The sequence below is a fragment of the Colias philodice genome, chromosome 10, assembly GCF_061535455.1.
Source record: "Colias philodice isolate Cphi_HAF_F1 chromosome 10, ilColPhil1 Martin Lab GWU primary, whole genome shotgun sequence".
In the NCBI taxonomy this organism is placed as follows: domain Eukaryota; kingdom Metazoa; phylum Arthropoda; class Insecta; order Lepidoptera; family Pieridae; genus Colias; species Colias philodice.
In genome coordinates this window covers 8,981,340-9,006,024 of record NC_143095.1, presented here as the reverse complement: position 1 = coordinate 9,006,024, position 24,685 = coordinate 8,981,340, and the positions used below count along the sequence as shown (strand labels likewise).

General features: G+C 33.6%; 1 protein-coding gene across 2 annotated transcripts in view; it reads left to right on the top strand.

Annotated features, from left to right (window-relative positions):
* LOC149485360 (uncharacterized) overlaps nt 1–24,685 on the top strand; it is a 125,782-nt gene that overhangs the window by 71,007 nt on the left and 30,090 nt on the right. For both annotated transcript variants that reach the window (XM_089700168.1, XM_089700169.1), the window contains exon 2: nt 19,234–19,369. In XM_089700168.1, coding sequence (XP_089556294.1) covers nt 19,234–19,369 — 136 coding nt within the window. The remainder of the gene's footprint in view (nt 1–19,233; nt 19,370–24,685) is intronic.

Below are 24,685 nucleotides of genomic sequence, written 5' to 3'. Positions count from 1 at the left end.
TTAAATTTTAATTATGCCTAAAAAGAAACAAGGTTGTATGTGACCAATTCAGTTCGATATTATTGTTGTAAAAACTGTCCTTCAACATCGAAGAAAGCTTATTATAATACACCTAATTCAGCTAGAAGATACAATTTCTGAGTTTTAATAATTTCAAGCTTATTAATATTCAAATAATTTCAATAATTCCAAGACTTATTTTTCTTGGAAATGGTTTTGCTGTGAATAAAACACATGTTTAAATGAATACTTTATTCACGCGTATTGGCCCCCTCAATGTTTGTTTTGCATAAACATTTTTATCGCAAAAACGTACCCGTTTTGACAGGCAATCCATTTGGTATTATTGGTAACGGTGCTTATCGACCAATAATGTTTGAGGGAAATGTGTCGCTGTGCTGTGAAAATGTGTGGGGTTTCTACCAAAGCTGTGCGAGGAAAATGTATGCACATTATTAGTGGAAAAGCACCCTAATACATCGACAAAATGCCGCTTGTAACATTCGCAGATGATGCCTTGATATTGATCTGAATGTAACATAAGTAACAATCGCTTTATCATTGAGATTTACACGTGTTTGGATAGACAAAGCCTTCTTGGATTGACATGTACAAACAATTCTGGTTTCTACGGTATTAGGTATATAACAATGGAGTCCGGATCTAGAAGGTCATGGAAGAAATAAGAACAACGATTCCCTGGAATGAAAGCTGTTCTATTATTCTAAACTAGATTGAAATATAAATTTATAAAGAATAGAAAAAAAATCGATCACAAGGCGGGACTTGAACCGGAAAACCTTGAAAGGATGCGCCTTTCACGCCAATCCAAATAGAATAAAATAATGAAAATTAAGGCATCGCTCAACATTAATAATAATCAGATCAAGTGTCAATTTTTCTCAGCATTTCGACATAGAAACTCATTCTAGAATTCTAAATTCATATAACACTTAAAAAATTCATGATCATAAATAGCTACTTAGTAGCCAAACACGTTTTGATACTTTCTTTTGTTTACGATTTTTATCGTAGCAAGGTCGGAAGGAGGTCGGAAGTGTGTCATTACGAAATCCGTGCCTTGCTCATTTTAATTTGTAGGATATAAAACATCTGAAACCAGTTTTAATACTATGTATCTGTTTAGGTTATATACTTTTGTTAATAATTGTTGGCATATGTGCTAATCTGCGAATATATTTCATGATAAAACAAATTCCGTTAATTGCAAATGAGATGTTTTGTATTACAGTAAGATATTCCAAAAAAACATGTTCTTTTACGTTTTTGTGTGTCACATGCGTAGGATTTTATACAACTGGTTTTATGCTTAATTAAATCTTAATTAATTGCCGTTAGACCATATAATGTAGAGTAAGTAGCTCTATAAGGAAACGTTGATGAATTTGTGCGTCACGGTATCAAACTAAAAAAATATGTATGTACCTATATTTAAAACATTTTAATGTATCAAATGTAGCGACATCGTACCACAGACGAATTTCACTTTTCTCCTCCACACCTGTCTTTTAACTAATCTTTGGTTTATTTTCTTAAATATTAATATTCACTATCGATTACAAGATATAATGCACGTTGGATAATGATAAAAATTTATTTCATATACTTAATTATTCATATTTCGACCGCTAAATAAATAAAGCACATGAAAAAAAAATTGATAAGCAGTTTGTACCGAAGAAGTTATCGATCCGCTGTACATTTTACAATCTTTCTCTGGTAGCAATTATTTCAATATTCCAAAGTCTGATAATGATTTCTCTCGGTTTCGAATGAGTGACGATTCCCAATGGAAATTGATGAGGCTTTCGTACAATGAATGCGGAGTGTTCGTGAAAAGCAACGCCAATCGAACAATCCGAAGCTTTTCATATATTACCACGCTCTGTACGGAAGGGCCATTTGAAAATACAAGAGTCAAGTATCAAGTAGCGTATAGTTGACGAGTGCTTTGATAGTTAATCTTGTTAATGTAAGCCGGAGAGAAAAAAAAGCCAATAAAAATTACGGTAATATTATTTACGAAAAGGTTTTGATTTACCGACAAATATTTCTCGTAACACACATAATGTGTTGTGACACTGAATTCACATAAAATCGATATAACCACAAGCAAATGTGTGTATCAACCGTTTCTGTTAAGCACTCTCTTATCATTATTTAAATTAATCTACTTCATTACCATCTCAAAGTCTATAAACGTGAAATATAAAGCCTAAGTTGGTTTTAACGTGCAAGCAATAAACATTAAGAATCCTAGTATTTAAATCTCAGAAGGAACGCCTACAATCTCTGTTGAGATTTACGAGACTCTCAATTCAATGACATGTCGATAAAGCCAGCAAATGTAAAGGTTTTATGATGATCGTCGTCTATTGATTTAAAACGACACTAAATTCTGAAATGTATACGTAAAAACAATATTTTATTCTGAGAAATTTTCTATTTGAGTTTAGTTATTCCAGGACATTCGTATTGATTTATACTCTTTATTTGCATTGCTATAGTCGTGTTTTACTGTGTATTTATAATATCTGTATGTATTATTAAATAGAAAAGCAAGAGTGTTTTTATAACTTATTTTGATGGTAGAATTTAATATCCGGAGTAGTACTATTAATTCTAATAACACTTGGAATATGAAATAAATCAGAATAATCTGTACCTTACTTTTGTATCCTTCTAGTCATAAGACTAGAAGGATACAAAAGTAAGGTAAAAATCAGCTCTCGGAATAATAAGATATCTTTAAATTACATTCTTACCTATTACAAAAATTGGATTCCCTTCGTTCATTCCGTTCGGTGAACGCATGACCGAGCCTCGTCGACAATTCAGTTACCCGAAATGAAGAATATTGCAAAAAATGTAATAAAAGATACGGGATTGCCAAGCTTCTTGATATAGCATTATAGTAGATCTAATTTATTTATTACGTTCGCCTGTTTGTCCTAGTTTAAGAAGGAACCTATTGCGTGATCCAGGAGCTTTTCCTATGATGAAGGTGATGTTAGAGCTAGTTCAGAACTTCCGCCGTATTCGAAATTTCTAGAAAAACAGTTCTAGATAGTTCTGATTTAAATTTAATGTGACACAGCCTATACAATATACATACCTACCTCCTCAACCTACCTCATTTGTCAAATTGTAGCCGCAGTAACAGTATGGTAAAACTCCTTGTAAAACTCTAAAAAATATTAAGAATTTCCTTGACAGATTTAGTAATAAAGTTGTTAGATTTTTCTTTGTAAGCAGAACGTGATCTGGCATATTACCTAGACAATGAACCTGGGAGATGTTTTTATTTCTAAATTCTAATCCTCGTCGACTAATGAAGCCAGGTCCAACTTCTATGTGTAGATGTACAAAGTAAGGCGGACAAATAATTTAATCAAAAGAGATTTAGCTCAGAATAGAACACTCCATAGATTTATATAAAACTTAATTGAATGTGGGTAAATTATTTTATAGATGTATTTATCAGTTGTTTGTGAAAATAGCTATAGGTAATTATAAAAATTGTTTGTTTGAATAAAAACGTTACCCGTATTATTTACATGCGCATTCTTTTATAATTACCTTAAAGTACGAGTACCAATTCTTCACGAAGGTCTGGTATATTGTTAAAAGCAAATTTATCGGCTCCCTAAATCACATTTTAATACATCGCGCCATTCAAGGGCTGGAGGAACAAAAAGATAAACGATAAAACGTTATTTCCTTTGTAATATCGCCCCGAAGCGACACTGAAATGTGTGTTGTTTTTCTAATAATATGTGAATTATCTTTATTTTAAGCTGACAGGTAAAACTTTACATACATAGCTGTTTTTACTTTACTCGTCTTAACGTTTTGAGTTCTTCCGCGTATTGTTATTTTTTCAATCTATTTATGTTTTCCCGGTCTTTGTTTACGTGTATATTAAATATCATCTCTACCGAGCTTTTGATCCAATTTTTTCATAGAATATTATAACTTCCAATTCTGAATTCAGTTCTATAGATGTTGGAGATTGAGCAAAAATTTGCCTATCTAAAGATGTTGTTACTCTATGTTGTCTACAATATACTATAAATCAGGAATGTGAAGAAAACATAAATCCGGGCATAATTTAATATCGCGTTTACACAATGAAGTATGGATTTAACTCCCTGGGAATTAAAACATATATTTAATAAACTAGAAACGCCTCCAGCGCTTCGCTTGTTCATAAGTTGTCAAATATAAACAGTAAAGTTAGTTATCCCTGTTGTGTTATATTATGTTAGTGGAAATTTAACATAATATTTATAGTAGACTAAGCTATAATGGATCTGTTTGTTAACTTTTCGAAAATTAATAATTTAAATATACTTGGAATTAAAACAACATTTTAAAAGCGTTCTAAAGCGATTTGATATTGGAATAGAAGTTTGAAAGATTTTACTAATTTTAGATACATTTTAATTACGCAGTTTTCTTGCTATTACATGCCATTGGAGATATATGAATGCAGTTTGAATATACGCAAAGGATTCATGGTCATGCACGAGCTTGTTTTTGGCCGTACATAATGAAAACAGAGCCAAGAACTTTCTTTCCAAGGACGGTTAATCTTGGCATGGGAAAGCGCTCTATGATTCTCTATGGTCTGTGACCTTGAAATACTGCAAGAGTAATGGCTGCGTTCCAAAAAGATTTCTGTAGACTTACTGGAAAATTCTACTGTCTCGAAAGCTTCAGCAGATATTCATAATAAAATTAGGCTCAGTTGGAAGTGTTTCTTGAAAGATTGTATTTTAATTTAATCAAAAAGTTAACATTTTAATATAATTGAAAATAAATTACTATTGTTTAAGATACAGCTTTTCGTTTAAAGAAATTCTTTTTAAATTGTAATATTGTCTACTTATAGATGATTAGCTTCATTGCAAAATTTAATGTAGCATATCAAATTACTTTTTAACTGGAGAAATCTTAACGTTATATAATTTAGGATCCGAAATAATAATTTGTCGTAATTTGTTTTGTAAGTAATTGGATTAAGCCCACGCTATAGCAATTTCGTTATGTTTTATAAAATCTTCTGAGAAATTCTCTCCTTTCTCTAGATTATCCAACATACAAATATAACCTATTTTCCAGGTATGAAAGCGACACTAACTCACATTATCACTTTCCATCAGCTGAAATCGCGGCTAAATGCAATGTGCAAAAAGACATGGATAGGTTATTAGGGAATGTCATGTCGAAACGTGAAACCCACAATTTACTTCGTTGTCTCTTTCGCTCACTATAACAACACCTATTGATCTAAAGTGTACGATAGTGTGCCGCTTCTGTCTGTTACTCAATCACGCCTTAACTACTGAACCAATTTGCATGAAATTTGGTATAGAGAATTTTTGATACCCGAGAAAGGACATAGGCTACTTTTTACCCCGGGAAATTGGATAGGTTTTATCCCGGAAATCCCACGGGAACGGGAACTATGCGGGTTTTTCTTTGACTGCGCGGGCGAAGCTGCGGGTGATAAATGCTTAGAGATTGTTCAGAAATAATATTAAATGTCGGGATTACAGGCTTGGAATTCGGTTCATTTATATGATGAAATACAATACAAATTAATTTAGCTTCGTTATTCGATTTCGGCCCAAAATAAAATACATTTTCGAATTTGAATTGTTATAATTTCATTTATTAAATGATTAAATTGCTGTTAATTTTGTGTAGTTATAGTCTCAGAAATTTGATTCAGAAATCATAATATTATACTGGTGTTTGTATTCTCATATTTATTTAATAGTGCTCCCTCCATGCACAATATAATACAAATACAATATGTAGATGTAGTAACATATTATATGTAGTCATATTCACATTACAATCCAGAATTGTTGAATATGTCTTTATCACGCAGATAGTAGGTGAGAGTCGTTAGAGTTAAAAGGTTAAATTTCACCTAAGGGCGATCTAGTATTACCTAGTAATACTGCGTAGAAAACAATATGAACCTTTAGTAAGAAGAAGCAAACGAGTTAGCAACAGAACATTAAAAAAGCGCGTGTTTGCCGAGCACACGTGTCAGAAGTGAAACTTCTTTGGCAAGATTCAAAGATACCAAAATCGTTGCTTTACTCGATGACGTGACGGTATTGCCATGACGTGACCTTCAAATTTTAATCTCAACGCGCCTAAAGAAGTTTCATTTAAAAAATACTCAAAATATTGTATACCTACGTATAATACCTATGTACTTACGTTGTATGTAAACAACACAAGTACACAAAGATAGCATAATGAACAGTTATTTACGATTATACACTTTCCACAATTAAATTAACAAATTGTATTATGCAATAACCTTATAACCCACTGAACTACAATACTGGCATTTGGTGCGTAACATTGTGAATGAAGCCCAAACAATACGGCGCAGATGCCTTATTCCATAGGATTAGAGTCTACAATCGCGTGTTTTATTTGGATTCCGAATTTACTCCAATTCGTACACCAACGGCGTGTAAAACAACGCTTCGTGACTAAATTCTGAAGTATATGTTACTGGTGCTTACCTAATCCATAGATTTCACGGTCTTATATCAAAATAGAAAAACTTACGTAGGTTTTGCGCATATGAGCAAAGACTACATTCATGCGTATATTCTATAATTAATCAACTCAATATGATCCCGCCATATAAAAGTACTTATAAGTAGGTACAACTAAGTAATCAAAGTCTGGAAAATTGGCATAATTAAAATACTCAATTGCTTCTTTTCAGCAAGCAAAATAAATTGCTTTTCCACTTAAATGATTCTAAAAGATTTATAAACATTTAACAACTAAGTACCTACATGTCTATGTCTAACAAAATAAACGCTAAAAAGGTAGATATTTTTAGCTTGTTTCTTTTCAATTATTAATTCTTAATATTTCATGTATATGTGCTTGGGGCAATGCATCCAAATCGCTCCTTATAACAGCTGAGCGTGCCCAGAGAGCAATTCTTAAAGTCTGCCTTCATCTACCATTCAGTCATCCCACAAGTGAGGTTTATAAAAAAGCCAGAGTTTTAAGTATCAGAAAGCTTTTCATATTTGAAACCCTGAGACGCTATCATAAAAAGGACGTGCCTTACTTACCTGAAAGTACCAAGCGTGTGGACCGTTGCCCATTTCCGATAACGAAATCAAGATTCGCACAAAAGCACTACAATGTAGTTGCGCCGCACCTGTACAATATTATAAATAAAGAATTAAAATTGAAAAAAGTAAACAATAATGGAATAAAAAACTTAATACTCACCTGGCTTGAGAACTTTGACTACGACGATACTGAAATTATTTTAAGGGATCTTTTAACAACATAGTATAGATAAAAAAAAATATTGTATATAATAAATCACATCAACAGAAAATTTTTATAAATTACAACATTTATGCACAACTACACTCACTCATTCACACACGCACACACGCACACACTCTCACACACCCACACACACCCACATACACACACACACACTCACTCACATTCATCTAGATATTATACACAAATGCGCTTACGTATAAATTTAACTTACCTTGTCTTTATTTTTGTTATTTTAGAGCTTTTAGTTTAGTTTATAGACATAATACTATGATCAATATTGGGAGAAGCCTCTGGCTCCTGAGACACAGTTTTAACTAGTTCAGGAGTCGAAGGATTCATTATCTAGACCTGTACAATTATTATGTCAATAAAGATTTTTATTATTATTTTATTATTATTATTAATTAACTATAATTTGATGTCGGGTTTTTCAGAGTATAAAAAGAGACGAAAATAAAAATATACTAAACATTATTATGGATAAAATATAAGCTAATAAATATCAAAATAAAATACTATATTAAATTTAGATACACAGAATAAGATAAATTATTATTGGCGGAGATATAGGCAGAAGGCACAATGAACTATAATTTGATGTCGGGTTTTTCAGAGTATAAAAAGAGACGAAAATAAAAATATACTAAACATTATTATGGATAAAATATAAGCTAATAAATATCAAAATAAAATACTATATTAAATTTAGATACACAGAATAAGATAAATTATTATTGGCGGAGATATAGGCAGAAGGCACAAATATTTGAAATCTGATTATATTACGAGATATTTACTTAAGTTTATATTATGATCAACGTTGTTTAAAGAATATAAGTCAAAAACATACGGTTTGCTCTATAAAATTAATTATTTTTGTTAAATTAACAATTGTAACAAAAATGTAATTCTTATCCCTCTTGTATTTCTAAATATCATCTAGCTCCCGCTCATCACATACGATTCAATATTTGGTTGACACCTACAACCAAACACTTTATACACAGCAACACTATCCCGTTCTAATTACCGATTCACAAAACTGCAGTCACTTAATTACCGATTCAAAATTTCCGCATCCCGAAATAGAAGGCAATTGCGATTGTAAGTAAAGTCGAACATCTGGGGCGTCTTGGCAATTTGCATGAATTCCGGTAGATTCCGATTGGCGTGCTTGTGATGCCTTACTGGGGCATTTCAAATTGCCTATGACGAAACTGCCGATTAGTTCTGCATATGTATGACGGTATGCATATGGGTGACGTGTTTTACGGGCTTAAAGGCTTGTCTCTATGGCCAAAGAACACTTTAGATGCGTGATTGAAATGTCTAAAACATAATATAGCCTATAGTAGTTACTAGTTACTTATAGGAAAAAAATGTTTAAGTTCTCGTATTAAATGATACGTCTAAACCTAAAGAAAGTATTCAATTAGAATTACTTGATAATTTTACTATCAATTCATAATATAAATCAACCAAAAAAAATTAAATAGACCTTGGTAATAATTCAGATATTTATGTCGTTTATGTCTCTTTAATAAATCAAAATGACGCGAATGCCAAGTTATTGAATATTAACGAACGCTTTAACTTAAAAATACTTTAATTGAGCGAATATAATATGCAGTAAAGACTATTTAATATTTATTTGCTCATGAAATATGCTTACGTTACTAACTATTATTATTCTCAACTAGTTGATGTTTGCGTTTCATTACTACAACTTTGTATTTTCGTTCTGCACTTAAATTAAAATCTAACTTGGTAATAATATATTTAACTAGCTTTATGCTAATTAAAACACTAACCATATACAGAGTTGCCCATTTTAGCATCACACAAGTTATTACAATTTTGTTTTCATTGCTCTCTTGTTACTTTTATACTCTTCGTTTGTTTTTCATATAGAACTAGCAAACCGGTCGAACTCCGTTTCGCCACCAGAGACACCTTTTCTTTGCTATAAACATCGCGGAGCCCGAGACCTTTCCAACGAATGCAAAACCGTGGAAATCGGTTCGTGCATTCTGGAGTTATAGCGTCAGGAAGGAAAACCCGACTTATTTTTATATAGTAGATAACACCTAGATTTAGAACCTTTCTATTAGGTACCAAATAATCTTTGTGTTATAACTACAGCTTATATATTCCAAGTTATAGTTGCCTATTGGAATTTGGGCAGGATTAGAAATCTGGGTCACACTATTGGAAACGTTATCAAGCCTTTGCAGATCGGCGTTAAAGAGGCTGGAAACTCTTATTCTTCATGCAATCCCATTTAGATCTTCAAACCCTTTGAACCGTTGACTTGTGAATATGTCACTGAGCATTAGATGACGCACAAGTTGATATTTCTTCTGCACAAAGATATTTCCTGTAAACTTGTACGTGGAAGTAATATACAAAAATGCTTTGGTGATTATCATATAATCTCGGGTACGATTTTCAAGTATGGATATTAGATATCGTCTTGATATTTAGAAAATCGAAATAAAAATATATCAAATGAATAAATGACATCCCTTATAAGAAGGTAATATCTCACTATTTTTACAAGAGTGCTGAATTTCATGAGTTATCTGTATCGACAGCGAAATTAATTTTATGAAAACGTTAATGAATGATAAACACTGCAATTTAATGTCTTTGTCGATCTCATTTGTAGCGAACATGAGCAGAGAACCACTCAAACTGCAAAGAAAGATATTTCAATCAAACCAAGCTCTCATGCGATCTTTTGAAAGTCAACATAGTTGAGGGTCCTTGTGTTCCTATTGCGAAGAGCAACCTGTCTACGAACTTCGTTAGTTTAGTATTTGTGCTTATTTACATTTAATTGAAATCGTCTGAGTTATCTGCGATTTAGACTCATATTATAAACGTTTGTTTATATTACTAGTTGATCCGCAAATGTTGTTTTGCCTTAATTATCTTTTAGGGGAATGAAATATGGAATATACATTTTGACCGATTCGCAGTCCTACCCAATATGCATAAAAAAAAGACGGGTTGCACTCCGGGAGTGCCGGCAGAAGTTAAAACTTGATTATTAACGTTGAGCATGTTTGATATTTTGGAATGGTATCCGTCTGACGCTTTTTCGATCAGGTCACGTGTCCTGACGCGAGTTTAAGATTTTATACCCATTACAGAAAAAGTGCTCAACGCCGCTAAAGAAGTTTTCACTTCAAAAATTTCATGAGATTGGGTTGGACCATTTCGGAGGAGTTTAATTACAAACTCTGTGACACGATAATTTTTTATATTAAATAAAATACGTCGAAAAGTATTAAATAGACTTGTAATAATAGATAATAATAGGTTATTGTATATTCTTTGTAAATTAAAGACGTAAATTAAATTGGGCGTTTTAATTATTTTTAATGAGCGCTCGATGTATTTGGAGAATGTCAATTAACCTCTAGTGTGCGTACCTGAAATGTATGTATAGATTGTCTAATCTAAAAATGAACGCCCCTCCACTGTGTTTACGCTCACATTCAAAGTACGTGTATAGACGCAATACACACAAATTGGTCTGCCTCATTGGTCGTTCAGTCCTCCAGTCCCGTCCATGCCCGAACGACAGGACCAGTTGGCCAACTAGTGCATAAATGACGCGATGCACGATAGAACGGACGTGTCATTCCGTACATAGCGCGCTCTCCCCGCCATACAATGCTAGGCACCTGAACTGATCGCCCGATTAGTTGACAAATCAGTGCGCGAGTGTCAAAGTTTGCAGTAGAATCGACGCGCGCACACATATATAGTGGTTCAATAATTATTTGTCCTCACACATTGAAACAATTAAGTTTAGTGGAGGGGCGTTCATTTTTAGATTAGACAATCTCTACCTATAAAACTTTTTCATTAAAGGGATGGCGCATGCTCTAAAAACAATATAGTTAGGTGCCATATTATAATCATACTATTCATACAGTCATACTAGAGTCATACAAACCTAGAGTTTATAAATTGAGCTTTCAGTTTAGTTTATTTTATAATAATATGTTGTTTATAAATAAAAGTGAAACAAAGTTTTTAGTATTCAAATACGTTATCAAATGCGAACTTCTAGTTTGCTTTGAATGGCAGTTAACAAACTGCATTTGTGGCGTGTTGCATGGCGTTTTATCTTGGGCTATTTATTAAAATTTACTTCTAAAAATCTTTTTCATTTTGTTCATGCCATAAAGAATGCCATTGTAAATTATTTTCTTTATTCATAAACATTAAAAAAGCAACCGTGCCTCGGAAAAATTGCAGGTGTCCGTGAATTAATTAAAACCAACGATACACATATTATGTGAAACGTGTCCGGAAAGCGCCTGTTTTGTAGTTTAATTATGGAAAAGTAAATTGTCCAAAAAACTGGCCGCAGTAAAATGTTTCATTTTGTAGCTCGAAAATGGTTAATGCAAGCGACTGCCCGATGTTTTAAAATAAATATTTTAACGCTAATTATTGTCGGATGTTTTCGGCTGGACCAACGTTTCTTTATAAATATTTATTTTTGTGTTTATTTCTGGTTAATTGAAATGAAACAGTATAATTGATGTATTATTTTTATAATAAACATCTGCAGAGCTCAGGGAAAATACGGGCTTTGTTATGTTGTCAATAAGAAAAACGTGGTATTGTTAGAGCCGGAGTTGATCTAGTGAAATGCGTTCAATCAAACTATTTAGAGCATTCCTTACACGTGATTCGATTCCAAAGCTATTGGGTTTCGGAGGAATTCTTTGTTCTCATGGGCCAATATCCCCTAACGGTATGCAGGAACATGAATGAAAAAGGGATCGTCCCGACTCCAATATAAAGGACAAATGTTTGTCTGTTACCTACGATCGATGTTTGTTCGGGAGATGGGTGATTTAATACTATTTTGGCCATCGATTATTTATTAATTAAATTTAATTAATGGCTTGTGTGTGTCAATGTGAACGTTTGAGTACTGTCTAACGTAATCAAATTAATGATTAATCCATTTCAATTTGTTTTATTAACAAAGTATATACCTAGAAGGGAAACAATAATAAAACATTTGTGTACGAATACCGCATTGGCTTCTTTAAAAGTCTGGGAATTCTGCCTTTATAAAGAATTGGAGAAAGAAACCTTAGGAATAAATTTAATAACATTTCGTTCTGGTATAAATTCTAAGAATGACGTGAAGTCGTTAATAGTACTTGGTTTTGAACCTTCTTTGAAATACGAAATCAAGATGAAATACAAAAAAACCATAAAATATTTCTTGAAGCAAATATTGTACAAATTCATTTTATAAATAATAAGTGAGTTTAGCCAATAAAATAAGAGTATACAGCATGTTTGAATTATACGTAATTAAATGGATATTAATTAAAATTTGCCATTCCCATTGGTGGGTGAATTGAATTCGTTAACGAGGCTGCCGTAATTATGGGCGTCTTTGAAAATTTCCTTTTTCGTGTTACACTTCCTAATGAATGTGACAAATCTAATCTCCCTATCTAAAGAAACCGTAACGATTTTCTATGGCTTATTCAGTCGGCCTTTTATTTTCCATTTATCCCCACAGTTTTCCTCTGAACAAAGCTATAAGATGGAGACCTTAATTAGAAGTAATTCAGTATGTTTTTATACATCAAAAAAAATGATTTCACTTTGAGAACAGATTATAATAGGTAATCATTTCATGATCGGTCTAGATTTTTTATCCAGCTTGCTGTACGAATCTTAACAATCGCATATATATATAGCAATTTAGTTAGAATTTTCTACCAAAGTTTGCTCTAACAAAAATCCCATATCATCGCTCTGAATATCCGTATGCAGCGTGCCCCGGCGAGCCAGTGAGGTAACCAATTTATATAGGAAACTCGAAACTTGGAAACCAAACAAACAATGGTACCTGCCTGCACTCGATGGGGCGAAGCAGTGATTACACTGAAACTACCGAGTACCCACTACTCCAACTTAATTGGATTACGGATACAGAAATGGCAGACGGTATTCAGATATTTATAAAATTCCCCATTAAATGGCGTATGAACAGTGTATGTAAATTAATTTTCGTTTAATATTGTTTTAATACATGCGGCTTTTGTGTAAATTTCTCGTATGCGTTGCAATGTTATTACATAAAAACGATGCTTACGTAGTGCACTATTATATTCAGCCTCATGAGAATTTTAGCGGTTAACTATGTTTAGACTTTAGGTATCTTTACTTGTATTTTAGTGTTCAGCAACTAAAAAACTTTCTTCTTTATTTCTTTTCATTATAGGAAACATGGTAAAATTATTCTATGAGCACGCGTATATAATTAACAGAAATACGGCTAATTAATTTAAAGATAATATTATGATGATCTAAAGCTTCCTATGAAATCTATAGCTCGATAACTAATTGATAAGATGTTGCAAAATTGAAAACTTAATTGAAGTGTTAAAGTATTGTTTAAATTTAGTTTTAAATTAAAAGCATCCCTTCGTCACCTTGAAGACCAAGTAGATGAGATCATAGCAGTAATCTCCTTAAGATCTTTGTCATTACTTTGTTAAGTGAACACTGCGTATATACTAAATGAATCCTGCTGAGTGAACTTGAATAATAAACTATGCTTTTAAACATTTCAAAGAAAATACTGCTTTTGTTAGGTACAATAGAATATAATTTTTAAATGGTAAAAAGAGTATACAGTTTTGCAAGACGTTTTCTAATGGTCGATCAAATGAAAAACATTAAAAAATAGTCTTTAAACTCAAATATAGATCAGCACAAAGGTTCCTCGCTTTCCGCCTACGGAGTGATATTGGCCAATTAAAATCCGAGATTAAGCATTGGTGGAAAGATATCGAAGATAAATATTTCGCAGGCCTTCAAATTGAAATCATTGTGTTGTAAAGTATTCATATCTACAGAGGTAGAACGATAAAATAATTTAAAATTTGATAAGGTCTGCAGGAATATTAATAGTCACTTTGAACGAAGAACGACAACTGCGTTTAAAATCATTGAAACTAATCCGGAACACGGCTTGTTAGGCTGACAAGGCGGAATCCTCTTAGTTTTCATTTAACCTTTTTCTCGAAGTCAGCATTGCGGCTAATAAGCGTTCAAGCGGTATTCATTAAGCCGCAGACGAGAGGTTATCGATTTTGAAGTTCGTCTAATAAAGGTAAATTCTCCTCAATACTGCGTCGGAATTACGAAAAGAAGCTCTAATAAAACGCGCGCTTTGTTCCGCTCTGGATTCAATTAATAGCCCACCGCAGTGCCTTTGAAGATTGCTTTACTCTTTCAACTATATTTCATTTGCCATTGCATTCATAAATTGAACGTTATATTCGTAGCGCGGATGTAGCAGTTTGTAAAGTCGATTTACACTCGGCATACTTAAATTCAATTCGCCGAATGCCATGCCTTGAGTGGTTGTTTATTCAGCAATAAATAGGCAGTACCGTTCACTACTCTAACAAGTTCTGTATTTCAATGAATTCACTCCGCCTATTGGTTTCCGTGGATTTTAAAAGCAGACTAGTGCTTTCGTCAAATGAGTTTTCTTTTTCTACGTTTTGCGATCCGGACTTTTTTCATACTGCTTGATCTTTCAAGACGACGTGGCGCTATTCCATTTGGGTTTTGTAGAAAATCTTTTAAAACGTTGCTATTTTTAAACCGCTAAACTAAAAGACAGTAAGTATGTACTTTTTCTTTATTTGTTTAAAAAGCATTGCACTTATTGGTGATAAAACTGACTGCTTTTCGTCGAGGTGTTCAAGTCCCTGGGTGATTTTATAGATAATTTCTTATTCCAATGATTATTATATTTTTATGGAATTTAAAAGGTTAGTAGAGCAAAAGAGGCACGTTTTCACACGCTGACGGCGAGCACGTCCGATGGCAAATGGCGCGAAAAATTATACACTCTGAATTCCACACAGGTTCCATATGGACTACATTTTCTGACAATATTTTACGTAAATTCTATTGAAAGAACCTGCTTGTAATTTCTCCATGAAAAAATTGTTCTATGCCTTTTTCGGTTCTATACTTAGCTAGTTAATTTTAGCAAATAATTTAATTATAACTTTTTATGCTTTTACGTTTAGGATAGGTATTGTTTGTTTTTCGTTTCGATAAACTTGGTAGTCAACTTACAGTGATTGAAGTTAAATGATTAATGAAATCAGTTTAGAGTTAACTATACAAACGTATTTTTCATTATCAAATTGTCCAAACTCAAAAATAGACCTAGAGAGAGAGGAATGTATGATGTATTCAGAAGCAAATCGACAACCGAGAAATCAAATCAAAACTGAATGGTGTCTAATAAAAAATAACTAGGACAAACTAACGACGAATCGATCGATGAATTGATTGTCGGTAAATGCAACCGATTCCAATGCCATTCAATAACAAAAGTCCTGTTAATATTTTATTTAAAAATGTTTACAGTAAGAGTGTTATTTCTGATGGATTGCATTTTAGAATAAGTAAAACGGGATCTCCATAAATTTGTTTAGATTTACGCGAGTGCTTCTTTATTTAATGAATAAATCACATTTTAAATCTGTTAAAAGTCTAATATCTAAAACTCCTTGTTATGTAAAACTTTTGGTCTCTCCAACTGTACAAACATTTTCAGATGTATTTCTTAATTGTCTATTTGCTAGAAACCCAATAGTTGTGTATGTAGTAGAGAAACTTCTATTATAAGCATACGAGTTTAGCGATTAACATGAAACTGTTATTAAGTTCGGGAATTGCACATCACTAGTTTAGTATGCAGTAGTTACTGATAACATGCAGTGACCACGTTCGTTCGTTTTATATCGATTATGTTTGAGAATAACCTTAGACTAAGAGTTGAAGTGAATATACGTCCGTATACAGGAAAAGGCTGTTTTGAAAACATGTTTTAATAATACTTATAAATAGTATGTATTAAATACTTATATACAAACTAGCTTTCCGCCCGCGGCTTCGCCCGCGTTTTCGAAGAAAAACCCGTTCCCGTAGGATTGCCGGGATAAAACCTATCTTATGTCCTTTCTCGGGTATCAAAATATCTCTATACCAAATTTCATGCAAATTGGTTCAGTAGTTAAGGCGTGATTGAGTAACAGACAGACAGACAGAGTTACTTTTGCATTTATAATATTAAGTATGGATGTCCATTGTCTATAATTTTATGATTTCAAACTCTTCTTAGTTTTTCTTTAAGAAATATGTTATATGTACTTTGAATATAGTAATTAAAACTTTATAAACACTTCTTCAAACATAAATTATAAGTTTATTTGCTTACATTAAAAATATAATTAATTAAATGAGCCTTCTACAAAACTAGAACCTCGCCTCGTTTCCCCAGTTCGCAGTGAAATTTTTGAGTTAGTCTGCATCTAACAAATAGCTCTAACAAACTTATCGTACATTTCTACGTAAATCCTCGGCCTCCCAAAGGATATATAATATCCGACTTTCCAATTAGCTGCAACTTGCACCTCAAATTTCCGTTAGGGGCCAAAGTGCACTAAGGTTCCATGAATCTTGCAACTTGCAATGGTTACTCACTGCCGAGTTTCAAACTTATATATTGTAAGTTCCTGCTCAAAGATATACCTTTTCTGGGCGCGATCGTAAATTTGCATATAGACATAAAATGTTAGCATGCATTTTACGAGACTTTTATAGACGTGCATCTGTTTTGTAGCTTGTAGGATGTAGGTAATTCCTTGTACCTACAGACTATGTAAACGGTATTTTCCATAAACGAAGCAGATAATTGTAAGGTTGGGATTACTGAACCCGTATTTATGTGCCGTGTTTATGCTCATGTTCAGTTATGTATTGACATGATATTGTGTGAAATCTCTTTACGACACACACATGATAGTAGTTATGTGTTTGATGTTCTAACGTTATCTAGTTAGTTATCCATAGCGGATATTGTAAATTATTCGCAATTGTTGGATAGCTTATATTTCTTAAGAGGATGTAATAAATGTTTTTTCATTCACTTAAATATTAGACAACTTCATTGTTGTACACTTACACTGTTACTCGTATGTTCATAATAGTTATAACTATTCTAGCTAGGTATCATTCTAGATAAAATATCTACGTTATACCTTAGCTTAAAATATGGTGAAACAATTACGTATGTATAATTTTAAATCATAGACATAGCTCGCCGGATTAGCACGTTGAAGTGGCAATGGGCGGGGCACATAGCCCGTAGAACCGATGGCCGTTGGGGCAGAAAGGTTCTGGAATGGAGACCACGTACGGGAAGACGAAGCGTGGGACGACCTCCCACAAGATGGACAGACGACCTGGTCCGAGTGGCAGGGAGCCGCTGGATGCAGGCCGCCGGTGACCGGTCGTACTGGAAATCCTTGAGGGAGGCCTTTGTCCAGCAGTGGACGTCCCACGGCTGATAAGAAGAAGAAGAAGAAGAATTTTAAATCAGGAGCGATTTGGACTGAGAACCTGTTTTTGATAAAAATTCCTGAATAATTAGTTATTACTTATTAACATTATGTACAAATTTCTTGTATCACTACTTATCTATACAATACAGTTACATAACGAAATACTTCACATTCAATTGGTCCCGAAATACTTTACATTAGTATACAGTTTAGTTACTATGTTCATTCATAATCCGTATTTCAAATTCCTATTAATTAGAAAATAATGATTGAATACCGCATTTAAAGGTTATTAAAATACCATCAATCAAATTGATTTATTCGAACGCTGTTTCGGAAATTTTAATTAAAAATCCGACGGAGGTTGCGGATCTAACCGACGCATTATGCAAATTTAGTTACCTCGTGCACAATGCTGATAAATTTCTAATCACGATTTGATTGATCTTCAATGTTTTTTTAAATATTAGACAAAAGAATATATATTAGCGTCAAGCATTAAAATAATTATTCTGTGTGATAGTTTATCTTTGTTCAACAGATAGATCCAAAAATCTTTGTGCCATATCTTGTATAGGGCGTGTTATAAATTCCTTGTCATTCAAGATTCAAACATGCTCAAATATCGAAAAAGTATAGGCGACGGTTCTCAATATCTATATTCCAATTACATGAGACAAGCCAGTATAACCAAAACAAAATATATTTTTAGCAATATGTATGTAGCGTGAACTCTATAATTAAGCTTAATGAGCCGTTAAATTAAATTACTAAATATTTCAAGCACCGCATAATGAAATATTTCGTGTAACGCCGAATTATTATAATATTTAGCATTCCCAAAACCAATACTAATCGTTCGTATCGTAAAATACGAATTGAATTAGTTAATTGATACTACATTAAAGCTTAATATATTTTCAATTAGTACATCCAATTTTATACAGATAATTTAAAGCTCCAGTGAAATTCATTAATTGGCATTCGCTACTAAACATGCATAATTGATAGGTTCTGTAAATGTGTAATGTTATTTGTAATCCCGGACGTACCGAAATTCACTATAATAGATTAGTGGTTTTATTTCAAAGTTTGGTTTAATTATATTCCATCTGTTTATCTTTTATCCAGGTATTAAAGGGCTTCGTTTATAGGATTATCATCATTTGTTCAATGCGTTAGAATTTACATTTATTTTTATTAATCGCTTTGTATTGGATTTAGGGCTTTTTACGATGTAAAATCTTCATTTTCATATTTGTATGTGATTTCCTCAATAACTATATTGTAATAGTATAAAGAAATAGCGTAAAAGTTGAAATTTTTCGAAATTTTCATTTATAGAAATAAACCTTAATTTGACTTAAAACTTTTATTTTAATATTGTTCGATTTTATTGCAGACGAGTCTTACACAATTTTTTTTATTCCAGGGTTGACACTAACACCGTTCGTTCGTCACTGGCAGCCCGCGGAGTACAAGCCGCTAGGGCTGCGCCGGCGGCGGGCGGCGGCGCCCCGGCCTCCGCCGTCCACACCTCTGCGATTGTCGTTCAAAGCACATAACAGGTACTAATGTGATATGTTTATATTTATTGAGGCTTTTTTTAATATGAAATCATGACATTTGGAATCATACTTCAGATTTTTATGACAGTTTTTAAGCTTTAACAGATGAAGTTGGATGCACTAAAATGTTATTGTGATTATTTAAAAACAGTACTTATACAGGGTGTAATCGTTAAGTGTGCACAGGCGATTATTTCGTAACTATTACAGATATCAAAAAACTCTAAACTGATATCGAAAGTACATTACCTAATGAGTAAAATGACAATAATAACTTTTTAAAAATAAAACGGGAAATATCCAAAAACTTTACATTAAACACTCCCTGATTACACCCTGTATACTAGCTTAAGCATTACAACAGCTAATGGTGAACGAAACTTTATCTGTAATAACAATATTTTCTATTAAAAGTTAGTCGTATATACCTAATGGTAAAACTATATCATGAATTAATTAACCAACGCATGTCAAAACCAATTAATTTCTAACTTGTTCGAGTACATGTGAACAAATAGCAACACAAACTAGAAATATTTGCGGATTTTTAACGAAAACCACACAACAATGACTGTTTATAATGAAATTTTCAACTGAAAGCGTCGAGTGAAATCAAACGAACAATACGCCTCGATTTCATATTAATACCATGAAAACGGAAAATCACTTTTGTTTCGCTAACGATACTTTCAATATACGGAACGCGACGCAAATGCAAATATGTGTAAAGCTCTTCGGTGTTTTTTCATACTAATTTTGTTAAAGTTATCCGTGTCGAAGAGGAATAATTTATACGTGTCGTACTTTATAATGTATGCTTCGTAGATTACTTTACTATAAGTACCTACTAGTAGGTAGGTACTAATAATAAAGTACATAGGTTTGAAACAAAATAGTTAAACGTGGTTGCTTTCTTGTTATCGCTTTTACACAATACATTGATAATTAAAATTTTTTTTTCGTTTCAATTTATAGACCATGCTCTTACTCTTGCTCTCTCTACTTTAAGTATTCGAAACGGGAGAATATAAAATACGTTACATTTCTATCTCTTTAATTTCTAATTAATATTTATACATTACGTCCAACCTTAACAAGAATAACAAAAAGCTCCCTACATATAGAATGTCAATCACCTTCCCACTATCTTTATTCCCCCGACCGATTAACAAAGCCGTTCATTTCACGTAATGCCCCATAAACTCGCATATATATGGACTATGAAGGTATATGTAAATGTTCGTGGACGAATACGACTCGCCGCAAGCCAGTCAATCGAACGTGTCCCAGACTAATCCATTTGTGAGTACAACCTCCATTCCCTTAATTAAAACGTTCCGACCGACCCCTTCACGGCTCTTTATTTTATACACTATTGAAAATAGATAAACTTTCCCGTTTTATATTAGTGCTACATGAGATCACGCTATTACGATGCTAATAAGCAACTCTCTTTGATATGGTTCCTACTGCATTAACTATCAGTTTATAGTATGTATTCAGTTTTATCTGCTGATACTATCGACTCGTTAAAAATAATAAATTGTAAGACGGATCTTTCTTTTCAAAACTTTGGTGTTTTTTGTTATATAGAGCAATCTCTATATTGTGTATAAATTAATAGACGTAAACATACATACATACCTATATAAATGGAACAGTTCATATGTATTGCACTGCCTTTTCCAGATCATTTTCTATCTGTCTTTCATACTTCCATAACTCACTGTTACACTGTATATTCATTAATTTAAATTATCTGGGGTAATTAACCTCCGTTCTTAATTTCGTATATTATATCAGTTCATTACGCTTTAATAAATGAAATTCATCCTACAAAAATACATCTCTATGTGCTCATAAACTTTCACATTAAATTATTATCGATAAACGAGTCATTGTGTGTTCATGAACATCCGTTCCATCTCTTTGTGTATAAATGTCACAGAAACTTTAATTCAAAGGGTTGAACGGGACTTAATACTAGCATCATAATGGTAACAGTAATAGCATGACTGATTATCAACAATTGAGGTCATATAACAATCGATCAAGAGAGGATATGGTCAATTGCCAATCAGACAGTTAAGGGTTTGATCGAGGACCACAATTGCCTTATCATTTAAAATATCTAGGCTAAACGATCGCTATACAGCTATAGTCAATAGGTCTAGATGTTAAGTTGATAATCTCCTTTGAAAAGCATAAATGCATTAAGGTATTGAAGCCGAGGTTTAACACAATGCTAATACAAGGCAACAATACGTATAGGTATATTAAGGCGCGGGACATATACAAGCGGCGCGGCGCGCATCGGGCGCACCGCGGGCGCGCCAGCCGGCGCGCCGCGGGCGCGCCAGCCGGCGCGCCTCGGGCGCACTGCCGGCGCGCCTCGGGCGCGCTGCCGGCGCGCATCGGGCGCGCTGTTGGCGTCCGAAAATGATATTTATATAGAGTGGTTAAATGCATTTTCTTCATGCATAATTTAGTAAAATTATGTTTTTTGTGCTAAAAGAGATTTGAAAGTAACGTTAATTAGAAAGTAACGATTTTGTTTTGATAATTCCTTGTAAGTAAATAGCGAGGATAACCCCACGATTGCAAATATATCTTTGTTGGAAATGTTGGAATTTACTTGGAAAATTTTATAGTACTTTTAAAGTAATTTTAAAGTAGTACTGGTGTAATGATGGAAGAAAAGAAGGTTAAAATAACACAAAATTTATATTGTACTAGCGGTCCGCCCCGGCTTCGCCCGTGGTACATATTTCGCAATAAAAGGTAGCCTATGTTCTTTCTCAGGGTCTAAAACCATACATACATACATACATACATACATACATACATACATACATACAAACCTTTCCTCTTTATAATATTAGTATAGATAAAATATGGTTTTCAAACACAGGTTTACATTTAAACCATATAAATCTTATCATTAAAATCTCAGTTCAAAAGTATTTACAGTACTGATCATTCCACAATATTATTACAATTACAAATAAATAAAAAACACAATCAAAATCAGGATTATCTTTATTTCTGACATTGTAAATACATGGGAACTTTCATTATGCTCTTCTTCATTTTCACTTTCCCTACTGCCATCACCTGTGTAAATCATTTCATCGATTAATTCAATTCACCTTTAAAAACAAAACGAAGAAGGGTATGTAATAGCAGCTCTATATAATTCCACACAGAGAGAACACATTTTTGACTGACAGGCTACCGTCTCCTATAGACCGGGAGATACTGACACAAAATTTCGAGTCATTTGTAACAGGATGGCGGTTCTACAGGGGTCTTAGTACGCAATGACAAAAAGAAAACGATGGTGTGAACGCTGGTACCGGCGGCTTAGTCGCGTGGGCGTTAGTCGAACTCGTCGGAAAAATAGCGAAGTCAAACGATTTGTAACACAAAAATTTTAGAATTTACCGATAGCCCATAAAAAAGAAGTAGGCGGTAGTGTCATGCCATACTTTTCCGGTGTGACTTACAGCCCGCCATACCGACGCGAATGTGTTGATTTAAAAAAAACAATTCAACCATTTGTACCAGGCTAACTTTTGCACAGGTAACCATCGTCGTGCAGCCAATTACGAAAATCGCCATGCCATACTTTTCGGACGATTCCAAATGGTCGCCATACCGCCGAAAATCTGCAAATTTTTTTTTTGTAAAAATTGTAACAGACAAATAACTCGAAATTTTGTGTCAGTATCTCCCGGTCTACTACCACCCGATTTGTTTTTGATTGTGTATGACCGTGAATTGACCTCTATTTGGATGCGATGGGGGAAGCGCGCCTGCGGTACGCCTGCGGTACGCCCGCGGCGCAACCGTGGCGTGCCGCCTCGTCGCCTTTCTAAAATTCTTTCATACAAAATGTATAAGAAGGACGTGGTGCAAAACAGATTCAAGAGGTGCGCTTATGGCACGCCCGCGCCCGCGCCGCTTGTGTTTGACCCGCGCCTAAGGCTGTTACATGCGCTAATAACCTTGACCATACTTGACGGATCTCAAACCTCTCCCGCTGCACCTTCTTTTTTCCTCGCATTTTGTATTTAAAAAGATACCAATCAGTGAAACAAAAAATCCTCGTCAGGGACTGTTGTGTAACTAATAATTTATTAAATATAAAATTTTCAGAGCTCTAAGTCTGCAAGTTACGAAGTTTATAGAGTATTTGCGGAAAAATCGATGACCACGGCACATTTTTTTTCTAGAAATCTATTAACTTTGGAAAAAAGTCCTCGCGAGCAATTAAAGATCAAAGACCATCCTATTTTATATATTTTTTTCGGTATTGTGCTTTATGTTGTACCAGAGTTTATAGAGGTTGAACATAGTCGAAATTGCCGGGTAACGCCTTAAGAAGAGCTGGAACGTCAACACATTTACACATTGCACATGTTAGGCCGGGAGATACTGACACAAAATTTCGGGTCATTTGTAACAGGATGGCGGTCTAGAGGGGTCTTAGTACGCAATGACTAAAAGAAAAATGATGGTCAGAACGCTGGTACCGGCGGACTAGTCGCGTGGGCGTTAGTCGAACTCGTCGGATAAATAGCGAAAGTCAAACGAGTTGTGTTGATTTGTATCCGACGAGTGTAACTAACGCCCACGCGACTAGTCCGCCGGTACCAGCGTTCTGACCATCATTTTTCTTTTAGTCATTGCGTACTAAGACCCCTCTAGACCGCCATCCTGTTACAAATGACCCGAAATTTTGTGTCAGTATCTCCCGGCCTATGTATGTGTCATATTTTGCAATTGTTTATAAATACAGGCTGATGTAATTGGTGTAGTACGAATATCTAAAAATCTATGAAGAATTTTGTGATACAGTAAATGGAAGAATTATAGACTATTTTACAGTATTTAATAAAATCATTTAATTTTTTGTTCATTTTCATTAGAAATGTCAATTTTTCTCACCAAGGTGGAAATTTGGATGATAAGGATCTTGTTAGAAAAATATAAATTTTGACTAAAATCGGCATTTTTACCAATAACAGTGTGATAATGAGCTTTTACTAATACAGGCACACTTCTCGAACTCTATATTTTCTCTTGTATCGGCTTTTCGGTAACATTTCAAAAGAAAAAATTTCATCTGATCAAAGTAACGATACCACAGCTAACATTTGACAGTATGTACATAAACAAAATGATGTCGATAAAAACATTTTTGGTATTAAGTTGAAATAAGGCGAAAAAATAAATATTTTCAATCAAATAAATTACAGTGTATTTGAGACACAATAAGGTAACTTTTCACCAAATATAGTAGAAAAAAATTTT